Source organism: Bacillus rossius, chromosome 1 (assembly GCF_032445375.1).
Source record: "Bacillus rossius redtenbacheri isolate Brsri chromosome 1, Brsri_v3, whole genome shotgun sequence".
Lineage (NCBI taxonomy): Eukaryota > Metazoa > Arthropoda > Insecta > Phasmatodea > Bacillidae > Bacillus > Bacillus rossius.
The window spans coordinates 107,392,501-107,416,870 of NC_086330.1; the positions used below are offsets into that span (position 1 = coordinate 107,392,501).

Genomic DNA, 24,370 nt, shown 5'->3' on the forward strand with positions numbered 1-24,370 from the left:
GGGCTGCCCATCCAAGGGGCAACAATTCAGACAACCTTTCAAAAACATTACTGAAAGAACAATCCTGATGGCTGCCCTTCCAAGGGGCAAGTTTTCAGGATTATTTAAACACTTAAAGAAACATGTTTTCAGAAATTGGATGGGCTGCCCTTCCAGTCGCTGTACAAACAAACCATTGCCAGAAAAATCCTGAAGGGCTGCCCATCCAACGGGCAACAATTCAGCTCTTTCGGCCAAGATGGTGCTAAAACGTGAAACTTCTGGTGATAAAATTTTGTCGGTTGGAACATGTGCAGTGCAATGTTGGCAGGAATGGCTGTCAGGAGTAAATCCCAAAATTATATTATAATATATTCCTTGTTGTGTATCTGAAATCCACAATAGCTACTTGCAATTTTAATGTAAGAGAACTTTCATGTGATAAAAATTTAGAACGTGCTTTGGATCCTGTACCTAGTATAGGTACGAAAAAAAAAATTGTTCACCACAAAATATTTTGTCAACATAGACTCCACCCAAATTTTGGGCTGACAACGAAAACGAAAATTGTGGGTTAGGGGACCCCACCAAAAATTTGAGCTGACAACGAAAATCATGTGGGGGGGGGGGGAAATAATATAAAATAACTAAACGGTATACTGTAATTAGAATCTTTCGAACCACTGTCATATCATCACTGTCTTATCATCAGTAAGTATTCAGTTGTTTGGTGGATGACGTAGCTCAACTCAGGATTACGGCAAAGCATTGAAGGAAGAGCTAAATATTACATTTAATGCAGTCAGTAACACTGTATCGGCAATTTACGTCCTTGCAGGATGCTGCTGGCGGGAGTCGAACTAACCTAATGAATTGAATTAAACTTATTACAAAATTATAAAACAATAATAAACCTTTTTATCAGACAGCAAAATAGTTAAACTTCAAAACACGCTGTGTTTAAGTTAGGAATTTATTTTTACCAACCATTCTACAGGTATAAATTGTACTGACAAATTAAATCCAGGATATAGTAGTGTGTCACTATAATTTCATGTTGGAGACCATGTTTTGGCTGTCGCTATAATGTTGTTTCGTTGAGACGACAAATTATTTGTCATGTTCAATATTCACCAGATATTTCGTGGTGTCCACAAAAACGTTTATTTATTTTTCCTGTGTGTAATGACGTTGACTGACGTGGTTGACGGACGTGTGTTCTCTGTCGCGCAGAATGACTTGTTCGGCCAGTCGCTGTACAACATCACCTGTCCCGAGGACCACGCCGAGCTGACCAGGAACCTCACCCCGGACCCAGATCCTTCCGCGCCGGACATCTTCGGTGAGTGGCTCTCCACGCCTGCAGCTGCAGCTGCAGCCTTGCCAAGCGGTCATGGCGACAGTGTGGCGATGTATCAGCTCAGAATACTTGTAGTATTGACATGTTGTCCCGATAATATCACATTTTAACAAATAATATACATCACGTATGTTTTTACAAATAATTTTGAGAAATAAATAACCCTACGTAGATTCTATACCCTTACAGTATACTCCATAAAATGTAAAGATACTAATGTTGACTCTCAGTTTCAGGCTAATCTTTAAGAATATATATAAATATATAACTAAGTTATTATTTTATTTTTTGATTTCTTAGTTTTATTTACATGTTTGTTGACTTCTTGTTTGCTCAAAATCTTCAGGAGTCTAAAAACAAAACAAAAATCTTTTAAAATTAGTAAAAAAATATATATAATGTTGTAAATAAATAAGCCGTTGAAAAATAAGAGGAGAAAACACATAAAAATTGAAAATTGAAGAATTACTCATTGTAATCACTTTTTTGATAAGAGCCGAACATATACTATTAGGTAATTTCTTTAGAAATAATTGGATGTACAAAGAACTCAATATTACATGTACTCAAATATAAATTTAATGACAAGCAAAGCAAGAGTAAAAGTTTATATAAACTGATAACCCGATATATAGGAGTTATCGATATTTTTTAGCCGATATTTAACACACACATATATATATATATATATATATATATATATATATATATATATATATATGGAAGGACCGATAAATATGTGCAAAACTTTTTCCATCCGTTATTCTGAGTGCCATTGACAATCCCTCTCTTGCAATATCATCAAAGGTTCACGTTTAGTCATTACAACACAAGTTTCCATTTAGAAATTACATTGCATCACTCTTGTATGCATATTTCGTGTGCGAGTAATTTGTCACCGCCGCCGCTGTTCATTCTGCATTCTCATCTTGTTTTTACACGACTTGCAACGAAGCAGATAGTGGATAGTTACGGCAACCTGTCTATTTCGGGCTGAATGTAGGCTTTCGATTTTATTGCACTGCCCGTAGCGACACAACACTTCTTTTATGCCCGTTTTGAGATTTCTTTGTAAGGCCCTAACTTGTCATTCCACTGTTTGATCATATATATATGAATTGGTTGTTGTGAAAAAAGAAAATGGCACCGGAGGGCTATGTCGGAAGTTGTGAGGAAAATGTGAAAGTGTCTAGTTTGCAAACGGAATGCTGGCGTGAAAAGAGCGTGTCCTGTCATTCAGCCTCTGTCAGTCTTGTTTCTCATCATTTCATAATGCAACACATACCGCCCTCTAGAGCTCCATCGGTTGAGTTGTCTAGTTGTGTTCTAGCGTCCTCTAACGTATGTAGGCCTACCACGAATTTTGAAACAGTCGGACATCACGCTGCGATATCTATGGTTTCCAAGTACCGAGTGTTATTCTTGTCGACTAACACCAATCTCTTTTGCGGGTCGGTGTCGAGGGCTGGGGGGGGGGGGGGTAAAATTGCCCCATACCTATTATTTAATGCACAACTTTGCAAACCCCACATTTGATTAATAATTCAAAAAAAATTGTTACCGTGGCCATAACTGTACACAGTGCTGCCAAGTTTTACAGATTATATAGTTATTATTGATTTAGTTGTTCGGTTGCGAAATTACGGAGTGTTATATATATTTATCACGAAAAAACAGACAAGTTAAATGACACTTCTGAAATATAGTGTGCACCATCGTTCCATGTAACTAGAAGGTAAACATTTTTGAAAGTAGCCTACTTAACCTACATATAAAACGTTAAACTGATTTTAAGATTTTTTTATATAAAGGTGTTTTAATTGATCGATATTTTTTTTAATTATATAATAGTTGGGGGTTGGCTACTTACGGTGAAGGAGTGAGTGCTGTGTGTTTATTAGAGTGGTGTTATTGAACGTTAACGTAACCGCGTTGGTTTCCCGCAGCACGGTTGTGAAGGTGTGCTGTGTGGTATTGTTGTTGGGTGAAGTGCGAGGTGGGGTGTGTGTGTGGTGCGCAGCGGGCGCGGCGAGCGGCGCCGACGACAGCAGCTCGGACGACGCGTCCAGCTCGAGCAGCCAGCAGAGCGGCGGGGGGCTGGTGGTGGCCGTGCCGGACGGGCCGCCGCCGCCCACGGAGCGCCAGAAGCGCTGCTTCCACCTGCGGCTGAGCCAGCGCGCGGCGTCGCGCGGCGAGGCGCCGCAGTACGAGCTGGTGCGCGCGCAGGGACACCTGCGGGTGCCGCAGCTGCCGCGCGAAGGTGCCTGCATCCTCCTATAACTAGATTATCTTTTTACTGCTTCACTGCAACATCAATTCGAATATAAAAAATATGTAGGCCTACCAATTTTCGTTAACAAATACTCAGTATTATCTTGTAAATCGTATTAATTTATGCAAAAATAACTGTAGTTTGTATTGTTCAAAAATACAAAACTATTTCTTGACAACTGGTTTCCAAATAAATCTTTTGTAAAAGTACAAAATTTTTTTTAGGTGTGTACTTGAAATAAACTCGCCCTGTCAAGAAATACTGACATGACACAGTGTTTTAACTTTTAGCTTGTCTCGAAATCCTTTTACGAGAAATACAGGCTCCTAATTAAGTTGCTGTCTCGTTGGCCCGCATGTAGTTTGGACAGCCCCGAAGGACAGGAAACCAAAAACATTGCGAAATTCAAGTGACCCAGTAACAGGCAGTCCGGCCGGAAGGTAAACTGTGGCAGTAGCCAGTGGACTTATTTGTGAGCCAAGTGTTTGGAGTTCATGCTGGTGCCTACATATTACTTGCCTATTTCAACTCTGTTTTGTTATATTCAGATGTTTATTTTTAGAGTAGCTAATGCTATGGTAGATAATTTACTAATGTGGTTAACTCTAAGAAAAGTAGATCTACTTAAGGGGATGGATTAGGCCCCGCCATCTTGGATTTTTGCCATATTTTGTGCTATAATATTATTTTTTTAACTGTTTATTCCAATTTTTGGCACGTCATGGCATAATTCATATTTCCCTTTTTGCAACCACATTACTCCAAATAGGGTCTAGTCTGTAAGCGCTGCGAGGAAATAACTTTTTTTCACGCGGACGACTACAACTATCATAATTATCATAATAATCATACCAGTTCACAAGTGTTGACTTCAGCAAGTAGCCAAAGCTAAGTTCTATGCCATGTCAAACCAAAAAAAAAATAGCTCGTAAACTTCATTGCAAACGGTATAAAAATATATGAAATTGCAAGTTAGCGAGGCCTAATCCCCCTTAATTTCGCTACCCGCAAACACGTTAAAAAATTAGCGTACTAAGTGTTTTGCATTATTGATTTATAGTCATACTGTTCCATAAAAGTTACATAATTAGTTAAGTCCTTAAGGAAACTATAATTTTTTCATGTTAGACGGGTCACTGTTTACTCTCGAAACGATATTTTTAAAACTACGTCACATCTGTGAAATAACAGTTAAAACAGCTCCAAACAATTTCACATTCGTTCATTTTTATTCAGAGATCGGGGGACTGATTATCGAGCGGCATTTGCGGACCTGAGTAAAAATGACCAATTAATCCAGGCAACGAATTTGTGAAGTCAAAGAGCGCCGAGTAAACAGCAGAGCTGTGGGGCTCGAATCAATTTTCCTGAATATCTTTTCAGTTGTTTTTTTCTCCCTCATTGTTTTTGAATATGCCTTCAGCACACAGCGCGGATTCATACGCCCCGACCGCAACCCCGCTTGTTTATTCAACTCGGAACACCCTGAAATGCCACTTAACAGCCTTTATTCACATAGCAATCCAAACCTGACAACTAGAGGACTCTCCGCGGAGTGGCGTTGTTTGTGAAGAGCATTTAAGATTACTCCGAGGACGGGTAAGTGGTTCTCTTTCCGTATTGCGTTTTTAAACTCTTAATTTTCAAAGCGTGTTTTCAGAATAATAGTTATGGATGAATCGTCCGGTACAGATTGTTGAAAGCACCCAAGGGACTTGCATCACACCATCTTCATTTCTCCGCCATATCTTTCAGTCGATGTTCAATATCGTAGTTTCCCTGTGACGACGTGAAGACTGCGCGCAAGTCCAGGGCCAGACACCGCGCTAGAAGCACCGCCGAGCGTCGCACTTACCATCTCGCCTCACACCCCTGACCAGGCGGGCCCCTGAAGCAACAAGTCTGAACCTGTGAGCAAAGAACCCTATACACTCCAGTTTATCTTGTCAGTTTATTTGAACCCTGATCGGAAGAATAAACAACTGCAGCTCAATTTTTGGTCCAGTTTCTTCAATTTTCCCAGAAAGATGAGCGAAGTTTGTTCGTTTTTTTGTTACCGCTTCACGACTAGCTTGTGGGTTAATTACTTTTATTTTTTCCACCAGTACGTCTTACGCGGCAGCCTCTTAACTCACTGCTAGTATCCTCCAAATCTTACAGCTCGGGATGGGATTCGTGCATTTCCCTTTTCCGAAGCGTCCATCGCGGAATGTTGCAAGCAACTGACGGGACTGGACGATCACCTCAGCGAACTGAGGGTGTGCTGAGGTCCCGCGGCTCAGGTCTGGTACCGGAGACTTCGTTTGGCAGAACTGCGCGTTTACAACATGTAATGCCGGCATGACGTCACACGTGGAAAACTGGCAGATAAACTTTGCTAACTAGCCATCTTTTCAAATAAATGGCTAAGTTATCATTGTAAGTTCTTGTTTCAGTACCTATGAATAGTCAAAGTTACCCGATTAAAATTTCTTGCCACATTAGCCATGCAAATAATTTACACTCCCCCTCCTGCAAAGTATAGCATGTTTGATTTTATTTTCATTTGTCATCAATAGTAGAGTTATTCATGATTGCGCAACAAAAATTTGAACTCTAATAATTTTGTTCAGGGTGGAGATTTTAAAACTTTCATAAAAAAATACCTATCACTGAAAAACTACTACACTTTTTTTAATTTTTTTTTTCCAAATCCACGTAATTAATTTGGTCTATCAACTTTCTTCGGTTTATCGATGAGTTCTAGGACAGCTTTTATATGTAACCTGTGTACAAACGAATGTCACCAATTAATTTTCATGTAGGTTTACGTGTATATTTCCATGGTAAAACAATGTACTAACTTAAAAAAAATACAATTTACCAAAGTTAACAAATAAAATATAATCACATCTCCAAGCATGAAGACAAATGAGGGACAAATGCCCCCCATGGGTACTGTTCACTTCAGAGTGAACGGGCTTGCTTCCTGACTGACGTGACTTGCATTGGAACTGCAGTTATGAACCGGTCTACGCTCCACATGTGAAGGATTCCTTTGGAAACCAGTAGCCAAGAAATAGTTTTTAATACTAAAAGAAAGTAACTTTGAACAACACACGGCTAAGGTTATTTTCGCAAATATGAAATACATTTAAGAGATAATACTGAGAATTTCTTACAAAAATTGGCGCATCATTTATTTTAATTTTAATATATGTTTCATTCAAGCATAATATTTTTGAACCTTGGAAAAGATAAGCGAATACTCAACAATTTAACTTTTTTTTTTACCGTGCTTATTAATATGCGCAGTTAACACTGGAAAGTTATTCGGTTAACGATTTGCAACACAAAGCATAAATGCCCGGGTAAGAATCTGAACCAAGTATTACTGCGAACACTATTTTGTAGTGTATGTGATGTTTTTCGTTTTCTTGCTAACGTAAAAATGTACAAATATCTTAGGTTTACATGAATATTTCTGTTCCATTTACAAAAAAAAAATAATTTTCAGTGTAATGACCCTCCGACTGCGCAGTGGCTTCGACCGATCGCAGAACGCGTCAGCCTCCCCCCCCCCCCCACCCCCCTCCACGCAACACAGCCGTCACCGACTACCCGTCAGTCACAAGTTGAAACACCGCTCCAGCTATGGACGGAAATGTTTAGGGAAACCATGGAAAACTGAATAGGTATGGTTTTCAATTGTACAACGACCAGAAGTGCCCTTGAAGATCGTTGTCCGTGCCCCCCCTCGCAATGGTCGGGAAACATTAAGTATAGTTAGGGGTATGTATTTTTCTGCAAAATAATTTTATTGCCAATTGAACTGTAATAAGGTATGGCCGGACCATTCAGGACGCCTTTGCTCCCGCACTGGATGGCTGTGATTGGTGTGCTGACAGTAGACATGTATATCAAGAAGAAAAAAAACGGCCAACTCAGAAACACAGTCAGTGGTTCAAAGTTTTAACACAAAGCTGGTCTGGAAATCGTTTCGTGAAAAGTACATTAAATAGAGCATAGCATGTTTCTTTCAACTGCAGCTATATTTTCTTATCGTGTATTTCCAAAACTGTCCATCTCCCTCAGAACAGTTTTGCGAGAAATCGAGGAAACTGTGTACTCAATTCCATGATGTGGCATTCAAGACGGTTTATTAAATGAATATGGACGCTTTTGTAATTAACTGCTCCTTATTCGCTGTGGGTTACCATGGAATTTGATTTTCTAGAACAAAACCATTTTTTTCTTTTTTTGTGGAAATGGCCGGTTTTGGAAATACACGACTCATGTTAAAACTTTGCTTTAGTATCGTCAGTCGCAGTTGATTACTTTTACTTCTTGCTGTGCTATGCTTGAGCCAGTGAACACCTCTGAGTCTATTAGGAATGCAAGGCTGGGTTATTTTCCTCACATACAGCACTAATAGAGTAATTATGTACTACATACTGTATGAATTAATGAGCCACACAGTCACAGCGTATTACATATAATCACCGTTTCAAGGCCAGCCAGTAAATTATTTTTTTTTTTTTGTTAAATTGCCTGTATGTAGCATGGCAATGCATTAGGACCGGTCATTAGAACGAGACTGGAGTTTCCTTTCCTGATTCAACAGTAAGTGGCCAATCAGCGTGTTCAGTTTTAGCAATATCCCATCAACATGCTGCGATGCTGTGGAAGTAGACAATGAAGTGTTGTAAACGCGTGCGTGCTGGGTGAGTGCGCATGGACTCTGCGTGGCTCGTCACACAGCGTGTCGCTCCAGCACAGCGCCGAGCCGCTGGGAGCTTCTCGTGACGAACTGATTCCGTTGTGGTTTCCCGTCACCCCCCGCAGTGTTTTAAGAGGGTGGATCATAAATATTTTTGCTTAAAATATTATTTTTTGTACTCATGATCTAAAATAAATTATTAAAATAACCACGTTTAATTGTTTATAACATGTTTTTCTTACGTTCTTTAAATGATTCATGAAATGGGGAATTTGGATTTATTGCAGTTTTTTTTTGGACATATGGTATTGCAGTTTTGCACTGTTTGTCATGGAAAAAATTCGAAAATAAAAAAGCAATGAAGATAAAACAATTACAGCAAACAAGATTGAATAACCTGATGTCGGACAAACAGAACCAACGATGAAACTAAACAAGTATTATGGACAACACAAAACGACAGCATGGACAAAATGTTCAACCTCTAAATATTTCTGTCCACAACAATTAGTCTTACACTGGTCATTGAAACATTAACACTTTCAACTGGAGCTTGGATCGACAGTGGCTCGCTCTTCTGTCCGCTTCCTTCGCACACTCACCCACGCAGCGCCGCAGTACAGTCCCCGACTATCGCTCGTCGCACCCGACTGGCTCGCCAGCGGGCTGATTACGAACACCATCGACGACTAGCGTTATTCTTCACGCGGTAACGAAACACGTATCGCATTTGGTGATTACGACCCACCTTGCGATATGCGTTTCGTTATTTTCCACGGTAACGCTAACCTGCGATACGAATCCATGACGTCAGAGGACAAGCAACAATTGAACAATTAATATGTTCGTCGAACAGACTATTTTGTAAGTGAATCATGAATACTTAGTGTTACTGAGAACAAAATAATCTTTTTTAATGCACTAATTTCTTAAATAAAGTATTTAAAGCTTTTTTGCTGCCTTTTTCGTAGAAGTTTAAATTAAAAATGCAGTTAAAGATTTCGCATCGTCATTGTGGCTAACTGCGTCTTGCCATGTAAACATAAACATCGAACGAGAAGCATGTTTAAACTTCAATAGAATGAAAATGAGGCCACTCTACAGGTTACAAAATTAAAGGAACAACTAATTACCACGAACCCGTGTCTGTTTTTATTTTACCTATTATTGATATGATATGAAGAATGGAATTTAACAAATATTTAGTCAAGTTTGGTGTGCTTGTGTAAAATCATAACCTTATACTTCAAAGTTATACATATATGTGGTTATTAGCATACCTAATAAAAACAACACTTTTTAACATATTTCCAGCGGTGAGCTTTCTAGTTTATGTAATCTAATCAGTTAAAATTTTATAAATATATTTTAATACTCATGTGCTTTCGTGGATTTTATATACAAGTGTTTTGAAACAATGTTTCCAAGATATTAGTACCATTCGTAAATAAAAATAATTTTGCTAATATTTATATCATAGGTCACTCAAACATTTTTTACTCCCTTCGTACACTTGGTAAAGTTTAATTACAGTAAATTATTTAAATTTGTGGTTTTCTTGATTAGAGTGCACATGCCGCTATTAAAGAGGACACTGTGTTGAATATTTGTGTTCTCAGTTAAAATAAGCCTTAGAGTGGCACTGGTAAAGTTACTGCTGCCCAACAGAAATCATGGTGTGGTTTATTAAGAGCCACAGAGAGTTTGCAGCCAAATTTTCTTCAAATAATGAATGTGAAGCTTGCATGTATCTGTGGATTTAACTGGAAAAGAGGCTTAACAAACGTTTAGGGACATTAAAAACCATTACCATTGGCAAAATATTAGTTTTCTTATTATTTTTTTCTTTAGTGAATATAGCATTACAATTTTTATGTAAGCAGCAGCCTTCAATTACAATGGAGAAGATATGGGCTACTTTTTGTATTTTCATTTTTTGAAGTCTGTTTTAAACTCTTCAGTGTGTTAGGTTGCATATTCTAAGGATAAAATTAGGCCCATAATGTTTCAATTTAAAAAGATTGACATTTTAAACAGTTATTATGGAACAGTTCTTGAAAATTTTCAGTGTAAGAACAGTATTTTTTTTATAATCTGAGGATATGAAAGTTCATTGCTATGTTTTTTTAATTGCTGTTTAATTTAATCTCACCAATGACTTAAACAAGTGAAACTAAGTACTGAGTAATTAGAGTAAGTACTGAATAAGTACTGAGTAAACAACTTTGTTTTCAAGATGGCATTCAAGTTGGTTAATGATCCAACATGTATGTAAATTATTAATATGCTGCAATTATTTTAAAAACTGTCTTGAAATATTCAATAATTTTAATTCTCCGCCCCCCCTTTTCCCATTAAGATAAATTAATAGATTACTTTTTCTCAGCAAGTTTAGAAATTGATGGTTTAATATGTAAAATAATATTCAGTTTGAACAATTTCTTATGTACATGCATACCAATTATTTAATCCATTTTTTTTTAAATTCAGTAATGGATCAACATGATATATGCTGTAATAAAAAGAGCAGCTTAAGCAATAGCTGCTAAGATAACAGCTGGCAATATTATCCAAGTTATATTTCTGAGCAGCCTTGACCAGAGAATTATCCAAATCTTCGGTACAGCATCATCATTGGGAATGATGTAGATTCTAGAAGGTGGTTTTGTCCCTCAACCTCTGGTAGACATTATATTGTGGTAGTCATGCATTTTGTTTATCCTATACTTTTCCAAATATTTATTTGAAAATTAAATATATATTTTTTTCAATACTGGTATGCTTCCAATTTGGTTTGAGATTGGTGTAGTGGGTTTAAAATAAGAGTGGTGAAAATTAAGTAGTTAATACCTGAAAGTTGACAGAGAGAAATTGGAGGTGTGCTACATTTAAAATGAAACACAAAAAAATGACTTGCATGAACATGGAAGTGTTAATAGTTCATATTAAAAAAAATTAAAATTGAAGTTGTTCTACTCAGAAGTGTATGCAGAATTTTGTTATGAGGGAGGAAGGGGGATGGGGAGGAGGAAAGTGGTAGGTATAGACAGGGTGGCCACTCTATTATTAAAACCAAATTCCAGACTTTTTCCAGATTTTTCCAGGTTTTCTTAAGATTTTCCAGGTTTAAAAAAATTGACATATATGTGGCAAAAAAATATATTTTGAAATAGTTTTTCAATTGTTTTGATTAATGTTGTTTACCGACATCAAGGACACTATAACAATAATCACTTTAAGAATTTATTAAAACCAAGAATACTCACTAATCAGTGAACAAATTACAAAAACATTTTGAAGTATTTTGAAGTGTTCTTGATATAAAGTGTTATTTTATTTAAATAAAAATCGCTGATACAAAAATTCTCACTTTTCCACACACATGAACCATTTAAAGTTTTTTTATTTCTTCATCAATGAGGGCTGCCTCTTTTAAGGCATCATTCATTATTTTCGCCTTTTTTGCCTCCAGTTCCCTTAGATTTTTTTGAGCTTCTCTTTTCTTGTCCCTTTCACTTTTTTCAGCCTCTACCTTCTTTCTTTTACTCTCCAGATGCTCCTTATAACGCGCACAAGAATTCCTTGCATAGTGGATAAGCGATTTAGTGATTTGCACATGTTGCACACCCTTAGAATTCATGACAGCATCATACACAATTCTTTGTGCAATAAGACTATCCTCAGTTTGATTTTCAACCAGACAATCCGAATTTACGGAAAAACCACGTTCCAAAGCAGCATTTCCATGGGAAAGAATAAGCAAATGCTTGATAAATAGTAGTAAACTTGGAAATGATTTGCCAGATTCCACCATAACCTGCACGTAGAACAAATCTAGACGCTGATTCTGGCGATGATAAGACTTCATGGCTTCTCCCACGGAAGCTATCTGGATAAATTCTTGGTATTCTTGCAGAATCTTGTCAGCGGTGGACCCCGGGATCTGTTGCTTTTCAACTAGAAGTTCCAAGCATGCTTTAATTATTTTCTCAGCAAGGTTTGGTTTACTACGTATCAACTCAGGGTTGATACAGGAGATTTGTCTAGTAAGACTATATGCAAGTGGAGAACGCTGCAGAACCTTTTGAAGGAAGCCAACATAAAATGATCTACAGTCATTTTTAAATTGTAGCACAACCTTCTCAGCAAGCTGACCTCGTACCTTCTTCAGAGCATCTGTAGCTGCAAAACCAATGTCCACCTGATTTGCCAGCAGAAGGTTTTCATTTTTCGACAAGTCAATGTTTGTAATTGATTGAGCACTTTCGATAACCTCTTTTCTAACAACTCTCTTAAGCACAGTGGTTGTGAGTGCCTGAAGTTCTTGATGCAAGAATGGTGCCATTGGGTCATCACTCTGAAATTCTCGTAGAAAGGGTTCTACAAGTGATGCTCCAGCAGTGAAAAAGGCCAGTTTGGCACCCATCATCTCATCCTTTACAGCACTACAAATAATCTTGAAATTTTGGGATTCTTTAAGAGCAGGAAAACTTCGTTTGAAGTGTGAATCTTTAGGTTTCACTTTGTCCTTTATTTGCTTTTCGATGGCTTCAACATAAGTCTTCATATGTGGCAGTAGTTCATAAGCTCTTTCAGCAACTTTCTTATTTTCCACCCATATCACACAGCAAAATTTAAGGGGGAATACAGTGCAACCTGTGCAAGATGAGAAATCTGCTCTCCGCAGAGGAACATCCTTGAAGTGATAATAAAGCGCTCTTAAGAACCCGACTACACACCATCCTGTCACTTTTATTCCTTCTTTAAACCCACCATGTACAACATGAAGCCCACAGCTGCCAATGTTGATTAGGTCAAAACCTTCACGACCTATTTCTTCACGCAATTCAGTAACTAGATCCTTAGATAGCTTCCAGTTCACAGAGGGCCCATCCATGGACACTTGAATAATTTTTCTCAAATTTTCATGTCCTAAAACATTCTTGAGTCCCTTCAATAGATCTTGGGCTCGAGTAGAGCTTAGGAAAACTGACGTGAAATACCTAGACTGCACCATGTTGAGTTCTTCATCCCAGAAGCGGACATGTATATCCATTTGTTCACGCTGAACAACCTTGTTTAGGCTTTCATCAAAACCAATAACAATTTCAGATGATTTTTTTACCAGCTCCTTCAATTCTTTTTCAAAATATGGAGCTATGCCATGGTTAATTAGATAACCAATCTTCGAACGCTGCAACTCCATTTTTTGAGTGACCGCACAGTCAGGAAACATGAGTTTCATGACTGATACACTTTCAGCTGCTTTACGAAGTGATGTGTGACCAACAATAGTGTGAAGAGCCCACAAAATTTCCGCCCTCGTAATATGTTCCCCCAAAAGGAACCTTTGAAGAACATTTCGATTTGGAGTCTCGCTGGTATCGATAGTTGATACCAAGTTATCTACAGATGACTTCTGATCAGGATCGACATGATTCGCTTGTTCATGTCGTGCAGCAATACCTGAAACAATGGAACATGCACACTGTTGTCTGCTCCCTACCTTGGGGAAGGAATAAAATCAATAAATATGCAATAAATGTCTGCGCATAAACTTATTTTACAGTATCGCATACTAGAGTTTAATCCCACCTCGTCTACTCTATTTTGCGATACCAGTCTTCTATTTTGCTAATTATTCTCCTCTGTGTTACTTTTACGCAGTTTGTAGCTTTGTACAAACTGTTATATTTCACGATTCCAACAAGTTGCCACGTTCACAAAAATATTTTCCTTAAAAAAACTGTATCGGAAAATAGAGTATAACCCATCCGCTCAACTCTATTTTCTGATACAACTTTTTCTGTATCAAAGAAAATGTAGCAATAGACGTGGTTTCGAGAAATATAACGTGCAAACTTAGTCTAAAAACATTCAAACTGCATATAAGACACACAGAGAACGAGAATAATTAGCAAACAAATACTGGTATAGCAGGTACTATCCGACACAGTTTTAATTTTTACGAGCAAAAATATACCTTCAATGTCCTTACACTAAAACATACGGCACTTACATGGCTGACCTAATCGCAAATGTTCTAGAACGCCACAGCATAACAATTATCTGATAATTATTTTTCATTTTATTTTTTATTGGTATTATGTATTATTTATAAGCATTATTTTTATGCAGCTGACTTAACCCAACCAACCTATCACTTTGTTTTCCATACCTTCTAGAACACGATACAAAATACTTTCGTATATTAAAATAACGTTTTTACATTTAGCTAATTTTTTTTATGTAGCTGACCTAACCTAACCAACCTTTCACTTCTTTTTCAGTACCATTCAGAAAATGATACAAAATACTTTCGGGTAATCAAACAACTATTTTTTCCGTAGCAAATTTTTAATTTAATTTTTCTTTGTGTAGCTGACCTAATCTAACCAACCTTTCACTTTCTTTTCAACATCTGAAAAATGTCTTCGGGTGATGCATTTTACATTTAAATATATTTCCTACTTACCTAACCTTGCATAGTCATATTGTCTTTCCCTACAATGTGCCCCGACTGTTATTCAGCTACCAAACATTTGCCGGCATTTCTATGTTACACTGTTGCCACACCTTTGCTTATTTTTTTTTTTCAAAATCAATTATCGCATGTGGCTACCAACACTGCCGCATTTTTATTTACTTTCATACCTACCTTCATCGAATGTGTCATGATAGTTCCCCTACTTCCGGAATCGAATTTTAGAGTTGACCCTATTCTGCTCGCAACCATTTATTCATTATTAAATTATTCATTTTTGATTGGGGGACATGATTTGACTCGCGATATACTCGATTCCGCGATCAATCGGGGCGCGATGTGCCGGGCGTTTACTGTACAACGTGAAACTATAGGCTGTATTTCAAATAAATTGTAAGCAAATGCACACACTCGGCACTCTCATTAAATCTATAGAGTTCAATAGACTCTTCAAGCATTTATTTAACACAAAACAAAAATATTAATAAAACACTAGTAACTGTAACTTACCTTTGCTGCAAGACGGAACAGCTTCATGGTGTTGACCAGGATGAGTGGAAAAAAATGCAGTAACGTACATATTTCTATCTTGGCATGACTTCGCATTTTGGTGAAATTTCGATTTGGCGTGGCTTAAAAAGGCACCTCTGCCCATAGTATCTAACTTAAAACTTTTCGCACAGATCTTGCACTTTGCGCTACCTTTGTCTTTAGGGTCCTCGGTGGCCCACGGAAACTCCACCTCATAGCGACAGGAATATATCGTTGACATGATCCTAACCTCCCTCCTGCATTCACTGCTACAAGATACTCATGCTTCCAAAAACTACAAACAAAAAATTATTCACGTTCGTGTTCCGCTAAACAATCGACGCACCATCGCCATCTTCTAAACCCTCCTCATACCTCACAAACGAAAAAACTGCGCAATACGCCAATAAGAATATAAGAACGCATATAATTTTGTCATTGGTTCCTACGACCGATCATTGCAACCAACTGCTGAATTCAAACTCATGTACTACCATTGTATTACCCACGCATTCGTGGAGCGTATTACTGTTAGAAACGATGTTTATGGTGGTAGACCTGGGTAAAGTATTTTTTTTTTTTTTCGTTAGTCATTTAGAACAAGTACAGGTACGAAAACACGAACGTCTTCAAATACGTAAAATGAATGTTTTGACTTCCCGTTAAGTCGTAAAACACATAGATATAGTAAATAAACAGCTGAAAAATTAATTAAATTCGAAACTAAAGCCGACGCAGTTTCTTGAAAGTCAGACGCTGCGTGTAAAAGCGGGGCACACAAACGAACTTTTCCCTAATGACTAGTAAAATTCAAGATTATTTCCAGATTTTTCCCGGGTCCTTTCCAATTCCAGACTTTTTCCAGGTTTCCCGGTTTTTCCCGGGTCGGTGGCCACCCTGTATAGAAAGCACTTAGCCTGCTGTTGGCTTTATTTTTTTTGAGGGGGGGGGGGAATATAGATTTTTCTATTAGGATTTTGGGGAAGGCATATATTCCTCTTGCCCCTACATATACCCCTGGTAGGTTTATTATTAAAACAAGACCTCTTACAATCCTTGTGTTTTCATAAGATAGCCAAGAAACCTAAGAGTTTTTTTATGCATATTTGTTATAATAGCCATCAGTCACAATCAGTTACATATTAATTTACTGTATTAGTCTTTTATTTAAGTTAAATTTTACTTAATATAGTTAAATAAGCTGTTCAAAGTCTTCATCACATATTTTAAGAAACATTTGATTTGATCTCTAAATACTATCTCAAAAATTGCTTATTTTAATATTCACACACATCTAAGCACAGATTTAATGGTTATTGGTTATTCTGATGATAAATAGAAAGATAAGAACAGTGAGTGATGATAACAATTCATAAGATGCAGAGTGTTGACTGGGGAGGTGCAAGGAATGGAGCTGTACCAAACTTTATCGCAAGATGAATCATACTAAGTCAATATTTGTTCCTGAATTATCTAACTAAATGCAATGTGTGCCATTTAATTTGTTTGTACTTGTCTCGGTCTCAATAAACATAAACTTACAATAATAAAAATTAGTTCAAAATATTTTTTTTATATTCATCCACATGAAACAATGTCTATACTGTATACAAATGGGCTCACTGGCAACAACTAGCAGTTGTACCTGCTGGAACTTGCATTGATAGTCAGCTAGCCTAATGAAATTCTTCCATGTTATATCTTGTTTACACAAAAAAAAAAGTAAAGAATGGTTATATACAAGCATTGTGAAATCTTTGACTGGAAAAACCTTGATAATACTTTTAGTCAGCATACTTTATAGAATGTGTGCTTTGTTATTAGCACCTCCTTTATTATAACTCTGCCTCTATAATACCTAGTGTAACCTATACAATTCATACTGGTAATGATTAATAGTACAATTTAAAAATAATAAAAAAAAAGAGCAGCATTCAAGAAAGATAGCTGGCAGCTAATAAACAACATTCAAGAAAGACAGCTGGCAGCTGATGAGAAGCATTGGGAATATGTGCTTCTGAAATGGTAACAAGCAATTTGATTAAAAATGCATCAAAGAACTTAAAGAAAAGTTAAAAGGCATGCTGGAAGCATGTGCTAAAATTGCCAATTATGAGAAAATATTGTGTTAAGAAATCATTTTTTGTATCCTTACAGACATGTGCATTAATTTTTTTATTGGACAGGCTATTAATAGTTAATATTAATAATTGTTTAATTATAACCATCCATGGAAATAATTGAGCTATTAAATAATACACTCTTTGTAAATATTTTTCGTTTAAAACCAAAACAAAGTCTGAAATTGCAAAATTTTTAAATAAAAAACCTGTAAACATGAAGCAGCACATGTATGTATGAGATATACTTTAAATAACAACCTATCATTAAATGATTCACAGTATCTATTTTTTACACACAAAAAAAAACAATGGTTCAAAAAAGCCACTGCCAACTCTCTCAGGACAATGAGAACATCTGCTGAAACCAGAAAACAAAACGTTAACATGTGTTTAATATAATATCCAAGTTATACTCAAAAGTAACATGGAAATGAGTGAACACTATTTTCATTTCACAATTTCTTTAATAAATGCAACAAACTTGATAACAAAGTATTTATTAAATTGCATAGCTTGTTTCTTCATGTTTCTTCATTTTCTAAGGTTTTCCAACTGCTATGAGGGTGCAATCTGGCAATTCGAAGGGATTTTGATGGTTTCTTAACAATCTTCTCTGCCTTCTCCTCCAGTTCGATATTTAGCAGAAAGGCAGCAAAGGCCATTGTGTAGAACCTGAAATATTTTCAAACATTAACTAAATTAGTGTAATATAGTTTGGTAGGCTACTAATTGTTAACAAGAGGGCCTGATTAATAGAAATAATTTTTAATATGGTATTATTGAGCTAATATTCCTCGATGTAATGCATAACTGCATTCATTTTTCTTTAATTTCTAAAAACAATTTTAACTTTTTGACTTCTTTTCCAACAATTCTCCATGAGTGTGTTGTAATTCTTCAAGCAGTTAAACTAGAAATATGCCATTTTAATAGCTTGTTAGGTTAGGTAAATCAAAAAATTTAATACATGAGAATGATTGGTTGGCTTAAGTAAGCTACATTAAAAATACTGTGTGATTTTGTGAACTGTTTCTTAAGTTATGTTACCAACAAAAATAATAGGTATAAACTGTAGTGTGGTTGGTTAGGTTAGAGTTAGCTGTGTTACAATATATAATTCTTAAAAACTGTTAAAATGAGTTCACAGTATATTTAATATAACTACCATAACCTAATAAACTGTCTACACTACTTTCAAGTACTGTATTTGTAGTTAACCTAATCAAACCAGCCATTCCCACCATTAAGTTTGTTAGATGAATTAAAAATAACAAAAAAAATAGTGTGGATCTGTGTGAATGGTTAGTTAAGATAGGTTAGTTACATTAATTGTACTACAAAATATGTGTGGATGGTTGGTTAGGTGAGGTAAGCTTAATTTTCCATTAGTAAAACAATGTTACAGTATTGATAGCCTATGTTAATTATTGGAATCAATGTCTGAAAACTAATAAATAAATTTAAAAAAAAAAACATATGGAAAAGTAGCTTTTCACCAGATTTACCTCATTATACAATATTTAAAATGCAGCTAACCTAACCAAATGTAGACATGAATAGATTTGCAGTATTTGAAGTGTAGCTAACCACACATAACCAACAATTTAAACAGTAAACAACTTGAAATATCTCAACAGAAATAAGTATCAAGGTAAATAATAGGAACTCAAAATTACCGTTTTCATAAACTTATTTTTATAATAAAGCCTCGCCTCCCCTATATAAAAGCTCGAAATGTTATTTAATAGAATCATCCTGCTTAAGGAGGGGAATTCCTAAATAAATTATTCATCAAGTTATTTGTTTTATGATCAGCCCCACTTGTTAACAATTACCAATGTTAACACACTTAGGTATTAGAGCCAATATGTAAATGAATGAGCACAAATTAAAAATTTCTTGCACAATTGAACACACAAGGAGGCCGGAAATAGCTTTCTGAAACTAAATAGAGAAATATACCATTTACTGTCTGAAGTCTACAAGCGCACAGATTAAACAAAAATGCATGTTGAGCCGTTCGTAGGCAACGGTTGAGCAAATACCCAAACACAAAATATGCATAAGCAGCCTATTTGAACTATTTATAGCTATGTTATGTTCATAATGTGCGTGTAAATAATATCGCTCTTTAGGTTAGGATTAATTTGATAAGCTATGACACGGCATTTATTTATTCTTCTTACCTACTTTGATCGTATTTAAACCACTTCATAATTATTCCACACAAACTATGCATTGAAAACAATGATTTCATGGTACAATTAATAAACAGAAATAGCATGTTAAAAATAATGTTCGCGTGTTAAATATACACACGCTAACCTAAAACAATTGTTTTCGTTTAACTTCATCGCTTTACATCGTACTCGACTATATTTAAAACAATAATGTGCGATTATAATGCCGTTTTTAGGACGGGAAGACATTATTTTTAAGAGTAATTATATCACTTACCTCACAATCGCTTCGTATCACCACTTGAAATGCCCGTGATATATAACGTAGCTCCGGTGCGATAAATATCACTTGAAAAGTGTGCTCGTAATCAAAGTTTGCGATATATACCGCCACAACGTCATCAATATTCGAAGTTTAACGAAACACGATGTGTTCGTAATCACGTTGCTGGTTCCTGCGATATTCTTCGCAAACCTTCGTTATTTATCGCAACTTATAACGCAAAGTGTGTGCTCGTAATCAGCCCGCAGGCCTTCTCGCAGGTATCGCCTCCCGATAGATCCGGTTCGCTCAGCAAGGGCCAATTGCCCTCTTCAACTCTCGCTGATCGCACGGGTATCGCCAGAATCACTCCTTGAGGGGGAGACTCTCTCCGCTACTTTCAGAACTTTCGAAACTGCCGAGGAGGCCGGCGTCGCCTCTTATATGCCCCTGGGTCGTCCTTCCAGAATGTACGGGAGTGGTTGTGATATGCCGCGTCATCCCGGCCGACCCGACGCCCGAAACATCCAGGATGGCTCGATGTTACGCACTTCATGCGCGGCGGCATCCTGTGTAAGCCCGCAGGATTCCCAGACCGCTTGAAGGGTCAGTGACAATATGTTGCTGTGGTGAGGGGGGGAGGGGGCAGCGAGGACCCTTGTAATCCGGGAGAGGCACGCGCGGCATGCCTTACGTCAATGGACGGCGCGTCGCCCCTCACCTGACTGACGCACACACCTCTCGCCGGGGGGTGGGAAGGGTCCATGGCCGATGGCCTCCCGACTCCGCGACCAGCGTCAACAATATGAAGGCAGAGAGTACATAGCCCGTCGCGAAATGAATCCGTGTAATTTCCGGGCTTCTCTACATGACTCAGCTTCACTGTTTTGCTTCGGACGTAGGAGTTCCTGCTGTCCCGCTCGCTGGTCCACTTAGCACGTGCGCGCCGCTTCTCGTGCCTCGTGCGGAGCCCCGGTGTAACGAGGGCGGCCGCGGCGCTCGCTAATTGGTCGCGAGCTGTCTACGAACCCGCGCGAGTTCAGTGGGCCAAGTTCGAACCCGGGGAGCGCTGCTCCACTTCTCCCGCCCTGCGCTCAGTGCTGCTCCCGACTCGGAGAGTTGTACACAGGAACACACACTTAGGCCTATGTACTTTTACAAACCAGTTGTCAAGGTATAGTTTGTAATACTTACTGCAAGAAAGATATTGTAACTTTGTACTATATTTTTCATATGTGAAATACATTTCCCGAAATAATGCTGAGTATTTTTTTCTCGATAATTTGCACTTAATTTTATATTATAATTGATGTTTCATTCAACCATAAATTTTTTTCAAACCATGGAAAAGATAATAGAATATTCAATAATTTGACTTTATCTTGTTTTATTATGCTTATTAATGTGCATAGTTAAAACTAAAAAAAAAAACTATTCAGGGAACGGTTTATAAATAACTTTAACTCCTGGAGGTACTGGGACAACATGAAGCTTAAATGCCTGTGAAATAATCCGAACCCTGAATTAGTGCAAGCAATATTTTGTAGTGATTCAGTTGTCTTCATGTAAATGTAAAAATTTACAAAAGTTTGAAATTTTATTTGATTATTTTAGCTCCATTTACAAAAAAAATTCCAATGTATCAATAGTAAAAAAAATACTTTTACAGTTTTAAAAATACAACTAATAAGGATCTCAGGTATTTGTGGCCTTTATCTGAGGTTACATGGCTTTATGGTTTATACCTTTACCTCCCTGAGAGTATTTTAATTCTTGAGCTTGAGAACTTCCAAGACCCTCAGTAGGAGACTGCTGCTCTAAAGATGGGCCGAGATGTCGGCGAACCCTATGCCTTTGAATGTGGCTATAACCCAAAAGCCGAGCAACCTAGATGATCTGTTATGTGGTTAACAATTATTGTATGTAAATAATTATATACATGTGTTAGGTATTAACGTAGTTAGTGACAATGAAGGGTTATGATAATGATACAGCAATGGAGTAGCAACTAAATTAATGAATGAGGGGAAAATTGAACATTATTTGTGACTTTAATTAATAAAATTATATTCTCAAGAAAAGTATCAGCGATAAAAGAAATTATTACAAAAATGTCAAAACAATCTCAATATTAAACCAAACTTAAAAGCGCACTAACTGGACTCTGAAACAAAATGGAATACATACTTAGACATCTAATGCATAGATATATATTAAAAATTGAGGTGAAAAATCTACTATGACCCCATAGTAAATATGATACAATTTCTCATCACATCAATCCGTGTGTAATTTCACTAGGGCCTAGAAGTTGTAATCAAATTGACAACTCAAAAAACAAAGATTTCGGATCAGACAGTGTCGACCTTGTAGATTCAATGATGGAAACTGGATTTATTTACATAGAAACTTGCTGTATAGAAAATACCAATAATTACAAAATATCTGTTAAAAACCACTGGATCATGCAATGTCCGCCTCGTTTCTCATGGAAAATAATCATGGTTGAGAAACAATGGTATGGAACCCATATAACTTTTCTGGGAGTAGAGAAAGCTGATCACTTTATTTTTTATTTTATTATTTTCTTAATGTTTTTTTTTACATAGGGGAAAGTATTTTTTGCGAAAAGATTTCTAGACTAGTTGAGAGTTAAAACACAATAGCATAATCTGTATGGTGATTGGTCGAGTTCTTTTCATGTATGTGCTACTATCCTAACACCAGTCACAATAATTTAGTGCGGAAGCAAACGCCTGAGTGGATTGTTCAAATAGCTTTAACACGAGCAACTGTGTCTCGTCAAATTTTTTTCTTTTTAACTGCAAAACATATGTTCTATGTTTGATACCGAGACATTCAACGAGTTGGTTATGAGTGGCCAGCCCTGTGGGAAATATCTAATGTTGATTACACTAATAAACTTGTGGAAAAATATATGTGGTACAAAATTTATAAACATAGTACAGTATCATGGTTATTATAAAGCTATAATAATCATAAATTATTCTTGAGATATTTAGCTAATGATAATATATTTTTCTTAAGAACTATTGTTCGTTAAGTGTTGCACATTTGTCTAGTCATTTTACTATTTTATTGTGTCATGTTATTTAATTAATATCTGATTGTGACTGCAACTCGTTCCTCAACAGGTATACAGCAACACTACTTCAACACCAGTTACATAATTATTCTCAGTTTATTGAACATTTCTAATGACATTATAAAGTAGTTACAAAAAATTATTAAAATTTCAGTAAAAAATTTAGGAAATATGAAAGAGAAGACTCCTTCTTTCAGTCTGGCAGCATTGATAGGATGCATCCATAAATTATTTTTTCTTGATTACTTTTTGATGTGTAACATCTTAGCTCTCAGTATACGACATTTGGTAGGAGTAATTTCGTGAATGTAACGGAAGTTGCATGGAACAGACATGTGTACCCTCGGTGCTGCCATCTGTGGTGGATGGCAAGTACCAAAGTTCATAGAAACAAAGGAAATATTATAGTATTAACTGTTAAGTATATTTTAACAAATTGGGCAGTATTTTATATAATTCCTTGTCAAAAATCAGGTCCAAAGATGGGTTTAATATTTTTTCCAGGTCTTTTTCGTGTTAACCGGAGCTGTTTCATTATGTAGTTTAACATTTCACTCTGAAATCAATTGATTCGATAGTTGACGTAGCTGCTCCGGTAACCAATTCTAGCGGCGGATGTGGAAAATATATATAATTCGCGTCCATAAATGTATTTTAAACACAATTTTATTTTATTTATCATGCTCAACATTATTTTTAATAATTTTACGTTAAATTTGTGTCCAAATTTCGTTTTATAAGTGTATTTACAACATGAGAACAAATGGAATTGCTTTTTACAAGGGTTAGATGTTACACATCTCTGGCAGTACCAAAAGATTCGCTCACGTTTTTTTCTTCTTATGGACACATCTGCCCATTATCAATGCAATTGAAATGGATTTAAGGCCCATAGCACAAGAGAACGGCACTCATTTCAGTGAACAGTTGAATACTGGGTAATATTCACTGGGATCTCCTCAGCAATTGGGCAACTATTGCTGAAAAGTTTCCGGCGTGGCCACTGCAGTTGCCAGGTCTTGGCTACTTGTGAGTAATTGATCACAGACAATTAATTTTCCCGTGTAAAAGGATTCTAAGGCAATGACTTCTCTTGCAGACTGTCAGCAGTTATAAAGAAAAAACTGCTGGCGCTTGAATACCTTGTTGCAGTCTAACAAATGTCCTATTTTTTTTTGCGAAAATTACCTGCCCGATGTATTACTTAACAAGGCAAACTACAAGGAAGGGGGAAGGGGAATTTCTTGGCAGAAATTAATATAAAAGATAGATTAAGTTAATGATATCTCATCTGAGTTACTTAAAAAAAAAATAATATATATGTACATGAACATACTATAAAACTTTTTCCCAGTGTTTTTGTAGTCATGCCTG

The 24,370-nt window shown here is 36.7% G+C and overlaps 1 protein-coding gene across 3 annotated transcripts in view; it reads left to right on the plus strand.

Moving 5' to 3' along the window:
- Window positions 1–24,370, plus strand: part of LOC134541615 (basic helix-loop-helix ARNT-like protein 1) — a 453,028-nt gene that overhangs the window by 384,897 nt on the left and 43,761 nt on the right. For all 3 annotated transcript variants that reach the window (XM_063385164.1, XM_063385175.1, XM_063385184.1), the window contains 2 exons: window positions 1,213–1,321; window positions 3,360–3,599. In XM_063385164.1, the coding sequence (XP_063241234.1) occupies window positions 1,213–1,321; window positions 3,360–3,599 (349 nt within the window). The remainder of the gene's footprint in view (window positions 1–1,212; window positions 1,322–3,359; window positions 3,600–24,370) is intronic.